This window comes from Silurus aristotelis, assembly GCF_946808225.1.
Source record: "Silurus aristotelis genome assembly, chromosome: 10".
NCBI classification, from domain to species: Eukaryota; Metazoa; Chordata; class Actinopteri; order Siluriformes; family Siluridae; genus Silurus; species Silurus aristotelis.
The window spans coordinates 29,553,613-29,569,541 of NC_139583.1; the positions used below are offsets into that span (position 1 = coordinate 29,553,613).

Here is a 15,929-nt window from a genome sequence, read left to right on the forward strand (position 1 = left end):
GTTATGAGGGAACATTTGAACAAGTGAAGGAGACTTTTCCAGCTTTGTGAGTTTCTTCAAACAAAATATCCATAAAGGATGTTTCTAACTGACCAACAACTAAAAACTACCTGGAACTATTTCTAACATCCAAACACCAGGGTTCTCCCCAAAGTGGTCCACAAGAAGGAACAACAGAGGAACTATAGACCTTGGAGGGTGGGGGTGGGGTGGCGTATAGAGCAAAAACAAGCGACAGCAAAAGAAATCGAGGATGTTGAAACCTCATGAGAGGAATGAGTGCTTCCGTTTTCCTTCTGAACGCCAAGAGACCGAAAAGAGCAGAGAATCTGAGAAAATAAGTTCTGAGAAGATCTGAGGAGAACAAGAGTGAAGAGAAGATTATCTGAGAAAAGAAGAGACGACCTGACATGAGAAAAAAGGAGATAGGAAAAGGAAGAAAGAGTTCGAGAAGCTGAGAGCAACAAAGGGTAGAGAAAACAAGATCTGAGAAGATCTGAAAAAGAAGAAAAATGGAGAGAAGATCTGAGATGTGAAGAGAGAAAAAAAAAGAGAAGATCTGAGGAGAGAAGAGGTCTGAGGAGATCTGAGAGGAGAAGAGTAGAGAAGAGAAAAGGAAGAAAGATAAGCAAGGAGAAAAGAAGATCTGAGGAGAACTAAACCATAAAAAAGAACATCTGAGGAGATCTGAAAAGAGAAGAGCAGAGAAGAAGATCTAAGATTTGAGAAGAGCATGAATCATCCTCCCTATAATCACAGAACAAAACAATGACATCAGCTACTAAAAAATGTTCCCACAGCATTCTCACAGAGAGAGCGAGAACCAAAGCTGCTTTTATCCTTCCGCTTTTCTTCTCAAAAACAAAACCCTCTCAGCGAACTGATCAAATGATTAATGTTCAAATAAAGTCAATTATTCCGTGGGTTTGTTCACGTGTAGTCCTGATACGATCCAGATCGCTTAATTACTCCACTGCCCAAGAAAAAGCAGGTTTACGCAAACTCTCATGTAATACTGATCTACTGACCGTATATACGAGGTTTTCTACGATTAACCAAATCAAAGAATTGCGTTGTATGTAAAGCGTTTGTTTGGAATAAAGCCCTAAAAAGTCGCTGACGCGGTAAATCGGCATTAGATTTAATCCTAATTTAATCCCGACCAGCCCACTCGCACCGCCCGACACCTTTTTGGCACAGCGATCTATATTCCACTTTCTAAAAGCAAACTAAAAACAGCTGACTATTTAGGTTAGTGACCTTGACCGAGAGCTGGGGTGATCTCCCCAGCATGCATCTCATCTCGACTCGATTCATTCCAACTGCCAGCCACTTCACCATCTATAGAAGTCAAGCTGCACTGGCGAGCCTCCCGTCAGCTAATTTTAGGTGGATCAGCTCTCTCCAGCCCTCGTCTCGCTCAAACCTCCTGCACCCACCCTCCCATTTCTATCTGTATGTTTGGGTATTTACTCCTCCTGGAGAAACAGCAACAGCGGGCGTAACCCTGCCATCGCCAGTGTGTCACATGCCAAGGTTTTTCGACTGGAGGCTTGAAGCAACACTCGAAATCTGAGGCTTTCCTCAACACTTTCAATCTCAGGGTGCAAGAAGTCATTTTTCAAGGCCATACGCAATAAAAAAATAAATATTATAATCGATGTCAGAATGGTATCTTAGTGGAGCTTGTCCAAACGAAGATGATATCATTCTCCTTGAAAACAAAGTTGTTCCTCAAGTAACCGTCTATGTACCGTTTTGTTTGTTGAAAATCTCAGAGCGCAAGTCACAATACATGCAGCGTAAAGATGATCTAAGATTTTTCAGACAGTCTTCCGACCCACAAGCATCCACGCTAATTAAACCTGTGTTCTTCAGAGAGCTTCTCCCAGAAAGGACGTGTGCTCTGGAACTTGCTGCTCCATGTAAACATTCTCACAGGACCAAAGCTCTCATTGAGATTAACTGGGTCAGTCTTGATTATGTAACGCCTATTTCAGGTTCATTTTTCTTTTTCCAGAGAAAGAGTGCAGACGCTCGTACTTGGCTTGCTTTGGGCCGAGAGTTTGCATACGTCTAAAATTTGCCTGTTTCAGGGCGCAGGCTTCTAAAGGTATACGTTACTGTTCTTCTTCTACTGACAGTTTTGCATGTGTGGAAGGTGCTTGGTGTGCTTGAAAAACCCTGGCAGCTGCATCAGAAAAGCTGGTCATCAGAGTCTGGATAAAAGCTTGGACGTGTTCAGGTGTGGCCCCGGGGTCCGATTGGGACGTACGTCACTGTTGTAAAGACTGATTTCACAAATAACCAAGACTCCGTTCAACATGAAGTCAGACATTTCAGAGGGTAGACGGATTTTACCGATACCACTAGCTGGGTTGGAACGTACTCGCCGATAACTGATTAATCAACCGATAGTTTTTTAAATGGATACTGAATAAAGATACATTCCATGTAAAATAGTACTGAAATTTATTACAAACAAAAAAACAAACAATATTGCATCATGAAAATGTGCTGAATGAAATAAATATTGCTAAATATAATTTTATAATTAGTAAATAAAACATATATAGCGTGTAAAAAAAAAAAAAAAACAGCACGTGATGTCAGTGATTCGCCTCTAGAGGCTGCTCTCGTAATGACAACGGCGCAGAAGCCCGGAAAAACTATCGGTGTGGATTTTTGCCGTTAGCTCATAGCTCCAGCGATCAACTATCGGTGCAAAAGTGATTAATCAATCGACCTCTATTTGATACTTTTATAAACTGCTTGTGAGGGGTTTAACGGATAGAAATTAAATCTGATTAGCATGATATCAAGACATTTTCAATATGCTAAATATCGCTGCCATGGCAAGTCAATCAAATAACATAGCAGAATCGCATCAACATGCCTCTGGCTCATTTCTGCAAACTTGATGCTCTGTCTCAGCAATCGCTCCTTGCAGCAGCTATTTAGTGCCTTGATTTGATTTGTTATTTTGAAAGGAAATTGCAGTCTTGAGGATCCAAAACGATCAGAGGCAGTTATTAAGATTATAAGTTATTAGAGAATACTTATCTGACATTCAGACGGAAAAACTTCAACCTTCTAACCTTTTTATACAATATGGAAACAAACACACAAATAGTTTTGTTGCTACGAATGAAAAATCTCCACCCGTTTTTTTTTTTTTTTTGTCATAGAAATGCAAACCTTTGGATTCAACTCTATAAATCAGACACACAATATGGCACTGAAATCAATAAGTGGAAAATAAATGTAATTGATTATCATCAATTACAAACCCGTGCTCAAGATTCTTTCATCAAATTCTCTTCCTTCCCAACAGTTATTGCATATTCTTTACTTTAAACAAAAAAAGAGCTATTGTCCTAAAGCATGTTTTCAGAAACACAGCTTCCTTTCCCATACTAACCGACTATAAATCCCCTCCTCCTGGCAGTTACACTGTTTTACACAACTGGTATGCGGTTCCTGAATAGACAGGATGTTTGTCATAGATGACATTTCCTTTCCAGCATTTTTTTTTTTTAAACAAGACCTCAAATGTTATTTGACCTGATTAAAAACAGAGAGAAACTCAAAACTGTTAATGTGTGTTATTACTGTACAGAAGGGCTAGGCTTCAGATTATGCTATGTAGCATAAAACTTTGTGCATACTCGAGGAATCCATGCTACGTAAAGACAACTTACGACGATTAATTGGGGGGGGGGGGGGGGGAGAACAGAAGATAGAGGTTCAAATAAAGTCTATAGACCAGACTGTACGATTGCTTCTCAGTTGTAAAAACTAACTTCTCAAAATTAGCTTTGTTACAATTAAAACAATATACAGGTAGCCCCCGACTAACGATGGAAAATCGGCGTAACTTGAAAGTATAGTAAGTCAAGACATGGTCTAGCCCACCCAGGAGTCTTAAAGAATGGAGATCAGTATAGGATGATGTACTGTAATTTGTTAATAATTGTATTTAATTTAATTTAATTTATAAAATCGCAAAAAAATAGTAAGTCAAACCATCGTAACTCTGGGAATACATAAAAAAAAATAAAAATAAATGTAATCTGCAAAACAAAAGCATTTGATGCAATGCATTAACCTGACATACAATCAAAACTGTTACTCGAGGAAATGATGCTACGAAAAGAAAAAATATGACGACTTATTGGGGAAAAAGAAAAAAATAAGACAGTGGTTGAAATGGAGTCTATAGACCAGACTAAATTATTGTTTCTCTTATAAAATCCAGCTTGTTACAACTGAAACAAGATCTATCAACATCTGAAAATTTGCAAAACTGTAGCATTTGATGAACGCGTAAAAACTCATCAAGTGTTGGCTAAATCAAACAAGAGAACATTTTAACACAGAACTCGGAAACCAAAAGCCAAAGCATTAAACTTGCATACATACCTGTAGTACCGTGACTGAAGGTACGTAGAACAAACGGCTTTGGACACGTGGCTGGCGGAACCGAAGTCTATGACTTTTACCCGGTACGGCTGCCGGACTGGATCCACAAGCATAATGTTCTCAGGTTTCAGATCAGCATGGATCAGACCCATGGCCTTTAACTTCCTCAGCGCAGTAGCGACCTGCTGAAGAATGGGTCGTATTATTTTTAGAGGCAGCGGGCTAAATTTGTTCTGCTTGAGGAAATCATATAGGTTCTGCTCAAGCATCTCAAACACAAGGCAGGTATGGTTACGGTGCTGGAAGCACTCGAAAGCCCGCACCAGGTTATGCTCTTCCGCGTTCTCTCCGCTCAGCCGGGCCAAGATCCCAACCTCGATCTGGCCCTGGCGCGCATAGGACGGGTGATTTTTCAGGATCTTTACCGCCACCACCTCGCTGGTGCCTCGTTTCCAGCATTTGACCACCTGACCAAAGGTACCACGGCCAAGGAAGTCCAGCACCTCATAGGTGTTCTTCATTGAACAAAGCACCTCGTGTTGTACCAGCTGGTAATCACCGTCCCCGCTGCCAGTTCCACCTCCTTGCTTTACCGGCCCCGCTGCTACAGCTGCCGGAACCCCAACTGGTGGATTCCCTACGTTTGTTTGCAACATTGCAGGCAACATTGACAGGTCCTCCACTATCTGCATGGCGTTTCCCTGGTTCTCCAGCTCCTCGCTCTTACGTTTCAAACCACATCGCTGGGAACTGCCTGCCAAGTCAGAACTACAGTCGTCTTCCCCCTTGTCCTCGTCGTCCCCTCCACCGGCAACTCCTTCTCCCCCACCACTCCCGTTGTGCTCGCCCTTGAGCCCTCCAGATGTCCCTGTAGCTCCACTGCTGCTCCTGGATTTTTCCAGATGTTTCGGCTCTTTGCCCTGTAACGGGACACCTCTTTCCTGGTGATGTGCTGCTGCACAGGCTGGTTGTCGTTGTACACCTTGTACAGCGACAGTCTGTACTGGAAAATCCCCACGCCGTCTGCACCCGGCAAAGTCCCGTGTCTTGTACGTCGGTACAAATTTTGTTGGCTGTCCGATGCCAAGGGTTTTACCATTCAAAAAAGTCAGTGAGAAGGCCCTCTCATGGTAAACACAGTTGTTGGGTTCAACTTTGAGTTTCTTCACACTGCAAAAGGCACTTGTCTGAGTTTGATAAACATGTGGTGGGTAGACCAAGACTTGTGAGGCCATACCTGGGGAAAGAAAATAAAACGAGTAAGTAACATGGGCCAGTAAAACATTACATAAATAACGAAGCGGAAACATTTTACTCGAAATATAGTAACCCCTTACCCGGGTTTAGCAAGGAGGTAGATTAGTGAAAATACATCCTAGATGGAAAACCAATGCACATATTCATTCACACGTATGCTTGACCTTAGTTAAACCAATTAACTCTATAGTTCCCCAAAGTGCTCTTATCGTTCTACATCTCAGAGGTACTACCTGGTTTCCTTTGGGTTGTCAGAAGTTAGACCATGGGAGTGGTGAACGAAGTACACAAACCATGTAGAGTTAAAGTAGAGATACTCTGTAAAATGTGACTCCAGTAAAAGTTAACGTGTCCTTTTGAACATGAGTAAAATTTCAAAATAAATTTCCTTCAAATGTACTTAATTATCCAAAATAGTAATTTATTATAATTATACTGTTCCTATTATGATTTTTATCACAAGATTCTTCACTTAATCACCTCAGTTTATGTGTAAAGACTCGAATGTGACTCTCAGCACACTGATCTATTAATAGAATGATATTAATGACTCAAACACTGATTGATTTTTATTACAATTATCATGAACACAAAACCTTCTTTAATAAAAAGTGTAAATGAGGTCACGTGTGTTGTGGTGAGTTCGAGTCTGTAGTTTCTTCATCATTTATTCCTCTCTAAATGTTCTGCTTGATGTTGAACTGATGCTGAACTGTATGTTGGTGATCAGTAGATGCACCGAGCGCCGATCAGAACACGTGTAAAACAGAGCGTGCGCTCGATCCTGATTGGTGACTCGCTGCGTGTTTCACCAGTTACGTTTTTATCCTCGTAAATAAAAAGGAACAACTGATTTCACGAATTGTAGTAAAAAGTACGAGATTTGACTTGATATTTGACGATATTTGATAGGAATCCATAGCATCATAGAGGGAAACCATGTTTGAAAGATGTTCCTCACTTTTCTTTAAATGTTTCCTTTATACAAAGGAATGACGAAAGAGGAGTGACGGCTAATTGTTTTGTCTGTCCAAGTTCTTGTTAGCATTACTTCTAAAAAACAATCCGAGGCCAACTGAGACTGTAGTCTAACAAAACAGTGGTTTAATGCAGTAATCATTGACACACTATTGGGAAGGTTCTGCTCTAGCCTTGAGAACCTCCTACAACTTTAGATGACTGTTAAAAATCTCAGAAACTCAAAAGACCTTTTTCAAAAAGCTTCTCCATTGTAGTCCAGTATAACATTGGTGCATGTCATCATAGCCAGAACAACAAGCCATTAGCGGTTAGATGTGAGTAGGTCATACCCTGAACTTCACCTCCCTCGGTCAGGCCGCTCCCTACACCTGGTAAGCAGAATGGCGTCACATTGTTATGGTGGAACAAGCGGTTTTTCAGGGATTGAATATAAAAAGTAAACATTTTGAGATCTTTCATCTTTTACCCTCACACTAAAATCTCAGACCTCCATGATTCAATCGACTCTAATAAAGATCATCTTGAAGGTTGTTGGTGATAATCCCAGGTGATCACATGTGTGTGTGTGTGTGTGTGTGTGTGTGTGTGTATTTATATGACATATACATTTCTACCAGCAATCTCACTGGTGCCCATTGCTAAACAAGGTGGAATTTTAATATGAGAACATCTTGAGCCCATGTGATTCAGGAGAGATTTCTTTTGTTCATGTCAAACCCTGACCACCATCGAGTCAATGTTCCTGTATCTATAAGGGACCATCAACTTACAAAATAGTAGAGGTGTAACCACTTTTTCAGTACAGGACTTTCAGTTCTAAACCGATGTTGCTCCTGAACATATTTAGTGGCGGACCGCAAGTTTGTTTATTCTCCGCCTCCCGATTTCATCGCAGTGTTACCGTGGCAACACGAGTGCGATTTTGGTCGTCGCAAATGCGTGTTATGCGATTGGTAAATGTTCAACTGAAACTGCAGTAAATCTGGATGTTTATACCAAAATTATCCTGCAAAATTTATTTCTCAACTACATTTAAGTTATTGGTTAACCTGAAATTTTGTAAATTCCCAGTTTATTCCCATTAATGTCCATAAAATTCCCATATATTCCTGAAAGTCGTCTTCTTAGGGATCGCCACAGTGGATCAGTAATGAAATTAAAATGGATGGAAAACTTCCTGAGCACCAAGAAATGGTTCCAGAAGCAGACTATTGGGCTGGACAGATTTATCTTTAAAAAGAAATCAGTTCTTGCTCGGCTTGAGGTCGTCTCTGGTTGTCTTAGTGTCCGTCTCCAATGGTCATTTAATACATTTACGATTTTCTAAAGCAGCACCACGATGCTCTATTCCCAGTTTCGACCATCTCGAGGGGGTTTAAAATGATCAATTCCTCAGCCAGCCTCATAACAGTGTCAGTAAAAGTCAGCGAGCGTTTGATATTGTTTCTTCTCTGAGAGGAGAGAAAACAGTGATTGTTTACGATTTCTCAGCCGTGTCAGCTTTGAACCGTACAGGCCGCAGAACTTCCTGTTTCGTCTCCACACACAAGCAGCTGTTGAGCTTTTATTGAGAAGATATTTATTCTCTATGGAAAAGGCAGTAAATATACACCACGACAAATTCACACTGATAGGTTACTAGCATTCATGCTAGCTGGCTAGCTATTAGTACAAAATGATTGGACTGCATTTTTATAAAAACATCTGGATAAGCCAGCAACATGAATAAACACTCACGTCAGACACGTTTTAACATTGCTGATTAGTTTATACAGTACAGACCGAAAGTTTGGACACACCTTCTCATTCAAAGAGTTTGAAAATGACTTCGAAAATGACTATGTAAATTGTAGAGTCACACTGAAGGCATCAAGGGCTATTTGACCAAGAAGGAGAGTGATGGGGTGCTGCGCCAGATGACCTGGCTTCCACAGTCACCGGACCTGAACCCAATCGAGATGGTTTAGGGGTGAGCTGGACCGCAGAGTGAAGGCAAAAGGGCCAACAAGTGCCAAGCATCTCTTGGGGAACTCCTTCAAGACTGTTGGAAGACCATTTCAGGTGACTACCTCTTGAAGCTCATCAAGAGAATGCCAAGAGTGTGCAAAGCAGTAATCATAGCAAAAGGTGGCTACTTTGAAGAACCTACAATATGACATTTTTCAGTTGTTTCACACTTTTTTGTTATGTATATAATTCCATATATAATTCCACATGTGTTCATTCATAGTTTTGATGCCTTCAGTGTGAATCTACAATTTTCATAGTCATGAAAACAAAGAAAACTCTTTGAATGAGAAGGTGTGTCCAAACTTTTGGTCTGTACTGTAGTTATAAAGGAACTGTTTCTGAGGGATTTATTTATTCTTGTTATTCCCAATTTTTTTTCTCATCTCAAAAATTCTATTTATTAATTTTTTTAAACACGACACGTGGTCATTATTTAGACTACAGAGGATTTCAAAGCTCTCGTGCTCCTGTAGCTTAGCCGCTGCTTCGATGTGGTGTCTAACCAATTCATTTACATAAATGAATCTTTTACAGAAGAAGCAGAATGAATTCTCCGATCCGGCCCACGATCTGCTAGTTACTCATTACTTCAACATGAACACGGATCAGACCTCGTTGTTCGTCTTTTGTTGGCGTCGAGCTGAATTCAATTTTAGATTTTTTTGTTATTTTTATAAAGCAGTGAACTTCACAGTTACTATGTGATTTTGAGGACATGGTTCTTCTTGAGTAGGAACTTTCCAGCTGCTGGAGACATTTTCTTTGCATTCTTCTAAATCGGAAAAAAATGAAGGCAGCGATAAAGTGTGACGTTTATAATAAGAAAATGATTGATTGCTGATGATGAGCAGGTGAATCCAGGTAGAGAAATAGTCAGTGTTGAAAAAAAATAAATAAATAAAACACTTTAAATCATGATGTCACAAAAATAATGACCGCTGGAGCGCTAGCGGCTGATGCGCTCCTACACACAATGGTGTTATATAAAACACTCGAACAGCATTTCTACCAGGTTTTCACCTCCGGAGGTCTACATCTATGTGTCCTGGGGTCAAAAACACAACAACACAAGACTGTTCACACTGACAGATTTGTCAACACAACGGCCTTGGGGTTTTGAGGGATCGAAAAAAAATCATTTTCTCACTGAGAACTATTTAGTAACAAAATAATTTTATTCGCTCTGTTCCTTCAGCCGAACACGTTTACTCGTTAAGCTCCGCCTCTCGGCCCTGCAGCATCTGTAACACGTAGTCCATGATCATGACGAGTTTTAGCGGCGTCTCGTGAACGTGGTCTGATTCTCCCCCGTCAGAGAGAGCACTCTGTTCTCACATCCCGTGACTTTTAACGGTCCTGATTAGATCCGATTTGGATCGGAGCGCTCATGTGACAAACTAAAGGAGGAGCACGTGAGGAACCTTCTTCTGTGTGTCTTCAAAAAGTGCGGTTCGGAGTCCTGTTCGAGATATGAGCTGCTCTGGATCTCAGAGATGAAAATGTAAAACGATATGAACTTCGATCATGAACTCGAAACGCAGCCACTGACGGGGAACGTTATTTATTTTTAGATTTGTATAAATTTTAAAAATTGTAAATTTTATTCTAATACATTTTTCAATAGATATTATAAAGTGAAAAAAAAAAACACTATTATTGTTTTTTTTTTTACTATTTTTACATTTTAAAACGAACAGAAATATCTTGTAAACTATATAAATATTCAGTATAAACATGTTTAATGAGTTTAGATTTATGGCAACTGTCAATTTCCTGGAAAGTCAACAGGAAGTTATTTTTTCTTTTGATATGCACTGGGGGATTACAATAATAAATGCCATAACATTTGTGTGTGTGTGTGTGTGTGTGTGTGTGTGTGTGTGTGTGTGTGTGTGTACATACTTAAAACTTCTCAAAAGTTCATTATGTGAACTAAAGTTACACAAAATCATTTATTCACAAAGGCGCAAAGTCAAAATCAGTAAGTGTAATATTTATAAACAGGAAGTTGCCGGCTACAGGTTACTTACTGATCTCTTTAATTATTAACTAATTAACTTATAAAGAAAGTTAATGAGGTGAAAAAAAAATGTGACCTGTGTTCCAATCAATCATTAATCAATTAATAAATAAACAGAGAGACAGATAGACAAACAGACAGAGAGAGAGAGACAGAAAGACAGGCAGACAAACAGACAAACAGGCAGGCAGACAGACAGACAGACAGGCAGGCAGGCAGGCAGGCAGACAGACATACAGACAGAGACAGAAAGACAGGCAGACAAACAGACAGACAGACAGACAGACAGACAGACAGACAGACAGACAGGGACAGACAGACAGACGAGACAGAAAGACAGACGAGACAGACAGATGATTATCACATGACTCAAGCTGCAGTTTATTGTCAGTGAATGAAATCATTCTTAATGGCTCTGTGTGTGTGTGTGTGTGTGTGTGTGTGTGTGTGTGTGTCAGACACAAACACAACGTTCCTGTCAGCAAGAAGTCAACAAGTTTTCATTAAACGGTCTATTTGGGTTGCCAGATCATAAATAAATGATCCCCAATACAATTTCTTTTGCACAACAAATGTCATTTTGATGACTAACCTTCTCTTTAAATAACAACTATTAAATATTTTCCTTATTAAACAGTAAATCTATATTGTTGTTACATCGTTCAAGCTGAAAATATATAAATATATCATCTCATATGTGCTCTTAAATGCATGGACATTGTTCAATTCTCTCTGGAACCAACATGAACTTTTCTGCAGAACAGGAACGAAATGATTAATTACAGTTATTGTTATTATCACGATACAGTCCGGACTGAGTGACAAATCACTCAGGAATCTTCTCTGTGACACTTATTACATGCATATTACCGACATGTTAATGCGTTTCCATTGCAACGATTATGCGTTGAATTATAAATAAAAAAAATCAATGATAAAAAATTTCTGTTAAAATCAATGAATCCTGTTTTACAGATATATTACAAAAAGCTGTTCAAAAATATTAAATAAAATAATTATTTTATTTTTATATATATATATATATGTATATGTATATGTATGTGTATGTATGTATGTGTGTGTGTGTGTGTGTGTAAAAATACTTTTTGGATTTCTCGTTCTCATTCTTTTTTTTTTATCGAAAAAGTACAGACCTGGCAACACGCCTGCTTGATTTAACTGTGTATATAGAATTCGATATGATAGGACCTGCACGGCGCCTTAACACCCAATAAACACTCGCTCCCTACTTAGGCCCCCTACATACAGTGTGTACAGTACCGTTGACTCCTGCGCCCTTTCTAGTGCCCTTTAAACGTTATTAGACGTGTAACCGCGATTAGTTATAAATAGCGCTGGCGACACTCGGAGCGATTTATTTCCAATTTCCCTTCACCACAGTGGAGAATAGGGTTATTATAGAGCATAAACGCGCCGTATAACGCGTTATAACAAGTTTACGACACGTGGCAAAGCTGCAAATGAAACGACTAGACTGATACAGTTTATGAAGTGCACTGCTAAAACGGTATAGGATGCGTTATATCGCTATATAAAAGTATTTTTTGTCATTAAAACCTAATCCGAGATCTGATTTTAATCCAAACCGGAGTGATATTACTGCGAACTTTTCATTTTAGGTGACGGCGAAGTTAGAAGCTAAGCTAGCTAGGGTTGTTTTGTTTTTTCTTTAGCGAAGTTGGGTAAATATTCTGTATATTTATAACCCTGTGATCCGGTTATATGTGCGTGGGATTGTAGAAATGCGTGTATAAAGAAATAAAAACAAACATTTTCGCTCGCACGGTAAACAGTTGGACGGCGAGTGATCAGGTTCTTATCCCATCTGTTTTCGGTAACTCCCGCCCCCTTTGCTGTGATTGGTTAATTCGTTACAGCGTCCTTACGTCATGTCAAGCAAGAAGTTCTCCCCGCCAATGGCAAAGCAGAAGGCCTGTCTTTTTTTTAGCTAATAATAGTACAAGGGGGCGGGGGTTGTAGAATACAGGTATGGATTAAAAAAGAAGGACCGACGGACGCTGGATCACCGGATGCGGTCCGAGAGGCAGGCGGAGGCGCGAGGCCGCGAGCCGTAGAGTCCTTACCTTCACGTGGAGTGAGAGTCGGTGAGCTCCAGTGTTCCTCCAGACATCGTACACACTCGGGGGGCGGCTAGCAGCAGTCAGAGCGCGGACCGTCTGCGGGCACTGCTGCTGCTGCCATCTTTGTCCTGCGCGGCTGGAGAGAGGAAGGAGCTCGCCGCCGTCTCCCGCATGTCAGAACACGCGCACACACACACACACTCACTCACTCACACGCGCGCGCGCACGAATATATCACGCACGTCAGCGATCAGAGGAACCGCACTCAGTCCCGGGGCATCGCGGTGCCGCGTGTCGGCGGAGCCCCCGCTTCTCTTAACCGGGGAACGAGTTCCGCTTCATCCACGGGTTTCCTTCTCCTTCTGCTGATCTTCACCACCGACTCTCAGCTGCCAGACTCGAATGTTTTGGAGTTTGTCACACACTGCAGACCTGAGCAACCGAACACGGATTAATCACACACACACACACACACACACACACAGTGTGTTTTAGGGGTTTAACGGTACACACAACTCGGTATGTTTTTCGGTTTTATGTCACGATTCGGTTCAGCAGAATAAATGCACAACATAACATTTCTTGTAATTTTTTATTATTAACATTTGTGGGCATTGAACAGTTCACATCTGTAAACAAGTTTAAATAAAATGCCTGCTTGTTTAAAATAAAATTTAATAAATGAAAGAGTACATCAAATTGTGTGTGTGTGTGTGTGTGTGTTTGACATTTATTTCATTTTCTAAAGATATGTTCTACTTATTTCTGTACACTTTTATGTCTTCATTCCTTCCATCCGTCACTCATGTGGAATTGTCAGGATTTTCTCCTTTTAAGAGAAATGTTTGAAGCCGCACATAAAACAAATCCATATCACCAGCGTGATGATCACCAGGAATCCGCCACGATTTCACGCATGTGCAAAACACCACACTACACATCATATTCCTGTTACGGAGTGTGTTTATACAGTGACACTGCGCTAACTCTTCTCTCTTCTCATCCGCCACAGCGGATCATTTGTCTCCATCCCCCCCCGTCCTCTACATCTGCCTCTTTCACACCAACTACCTGCATGTCTTCCTTCACCACATCCATAAACCTCCTCCTTGGTCTTCCTCTTTTCCTCCTTCCTGGTGGCTCCATCCTCAACATTCTCCTACTGATATACCCCATGTCCCTCCTCTGCACATGTCCAAACCATCTCAATCACACCTCCCTCACTTTGGCTCCAAAACGTCCTACATGCGCTGTCCCTCTAATAAACTTATTTCTAATCCTGTCCATCGGCGTCACTCCCAACAAACATCTCAACATCTTCAGCTCTGCTACCTCCAGCTCCACCTCCTGTCTTTTACTCAATGCCACTGTCTCTAATCCATACAACATCTCAGGTCTCATCACAGTCCTATAAACTTTCCCTTTCACTCTCACAGATACTCTTCTATTACAAATCACTCCTATCACTCTTCTCCACCCACTCCACCCTGACTGCACTCTTTTCTTCACTTCTCTAACACACTCTCCATTACTTTGCACTGTTGACCCCAGGTGCCTGAACTCCTCCACCTTCTCCACCTCTTTTCCCTGCAACCGCACCACTCCACTGCCCTCCCTCTCATTCACACACATGTACTCTGTCTTACTTTCATTCCTCTTCTCTCCAGCGTGTACCTCCACCTCACCAAGCTCTTCTCCACCTGCTCCCTACTCTTACCACAAATCACAATATCATTGGCAAACATCATAGTCCATGGAGACTCCTGTCTGACCTTGTCCATCAGCCTGTCCATCACCACTGCAAACAGGAAAGGGCTCAGAGCCGATCCTTGATGCAGTCCAACCTCCACCTTGAACCAGTCTGTTGTTCCTACTGCACACTTCACTACTGTCACACTGTCCTCATACATGTCCTGCACCACCCTCACATACTTCTCTGACACACCAGACTTCCTCATACAATACCACAACTCCTCTCTCCACCCTGTCGTACGCTTTCTCTAAATCCACAAACATACAATGCAACTCTTTCTGACCTTCTCTATACTTCTCCATCAACATTCTCAAAGCAAATAAGGCATACTGCTGCTCACAGGTGGTCACCTCTTCTCTCAGCCTGGCTTCCACTACTCTTTCCCAGAACTTCATGGTGTGACTGATCAACTTAATTCCCCTGTAGTTACTGCAGGTCTGCACATCTCCCTTATTCTTAAAGATCAGTACCAGCACACTCCTTCTTCATTCCTCAGGCATCTTCTCACCTTCCAAAATTTTGTTGAACAATCTGGTTAAAAACTCCACTGCATCTCTCCTAAACATCTCCATACTTCTACCGGTATGTCATCTGGTCCAACCGACTTTCCATTCTTCATCCTCTTAATCGCTGCTCTCACTTCCTCCTTACTGATCCTATCCACTTCCTGCTTCACCAACTCCACATCCTCCAACCCTCTCTCTCTCTCTCGCTCTCTCTCTCTCTTCATCCATCCATCCATCCATCTATCTAATCACACAAAAGGGAAGAATTTGACGGATCTGAACTTTTCTTGATTATGGAAATCTATGGATGCACAGCTTTTAAATTTTGGACACTAATCATAAACGTTCCAAATCAGATCCAGATGTTTTTAAGACTCTTCCTACTCACTGAGTTGGACTTTACACGTTTGGAGTGGACGGTTTTAAGGGAATGTGTAGGTGCCCAAGCTGAAAGAAGAAGCAGCAGAAGAAAACAAAAAGGTACAATACCAATATATTATTGTTACAACTTCAGTGTTTGGTCTCCGAATCAGTTTGTGTGTATGATGTAAACACGCACCATCATTTTATATCTGCTAATTATCAATAACAATTTATTAGATTTATATAAGTTCTATTTTTCATTCCTGAAGTGTGTTTTTATTATATTACATTTAAGAGCCAATATTATTCGCCATTAAGATGAATATTGAACTATTAACATGTATTTAAGTTTCTTAAAAAGAGTTTTACTTATTCAACATGTAATAAACACAGAGGATCAGATTTCACTTCATTACTGTGATGAACGTTACAGCAGCTCCAGCTGTTCTCATCAATCATTACTGAGGTGAGTCACATCGAGTCAGGTTTCACCCTCAGCTCTGATCTCGATTAGT

At 40.8% G+C, this 15,929-nt stretch overlaps 1 protein-coding gene across 2 annotated transcripts in view; it reads right to left on the bottom strand.

Moving 5' to 3' along the window:
* The window catches only part of hipk3b (homeodomain interacting protein kinase 3b), a 40,204-nt gene extending 26,854 nt beyond the window's left edge, over positions 1–13,350 (bottom strand). Inside the window, exons 1-2 of one of the 2 annotated variants that reach the window (XM_083552850.1) lie at positions 12,796–13,350; positions 4,423–5,659 (exon numbers count right to left, since the gene is read on the bottom strand). In XM_083552850.1, the coding sequence (XP_083408976.1) occupies positions 4,423–5,657 (1,235 nt within the window). In that variant the 5' untranslated portion in view covers positions 5,658–5,659; positions 12,796–13,350. The remainder of the gene's footprint in view (positions 1–4,422; positions 5,660–12,795) is intronic. The other variant, XM_083552849.1, reaches the window with a different exon arrangement.
* Between the last annotated feature and the right edge of the window lie 2,579 nt (positions 13,351–15,929).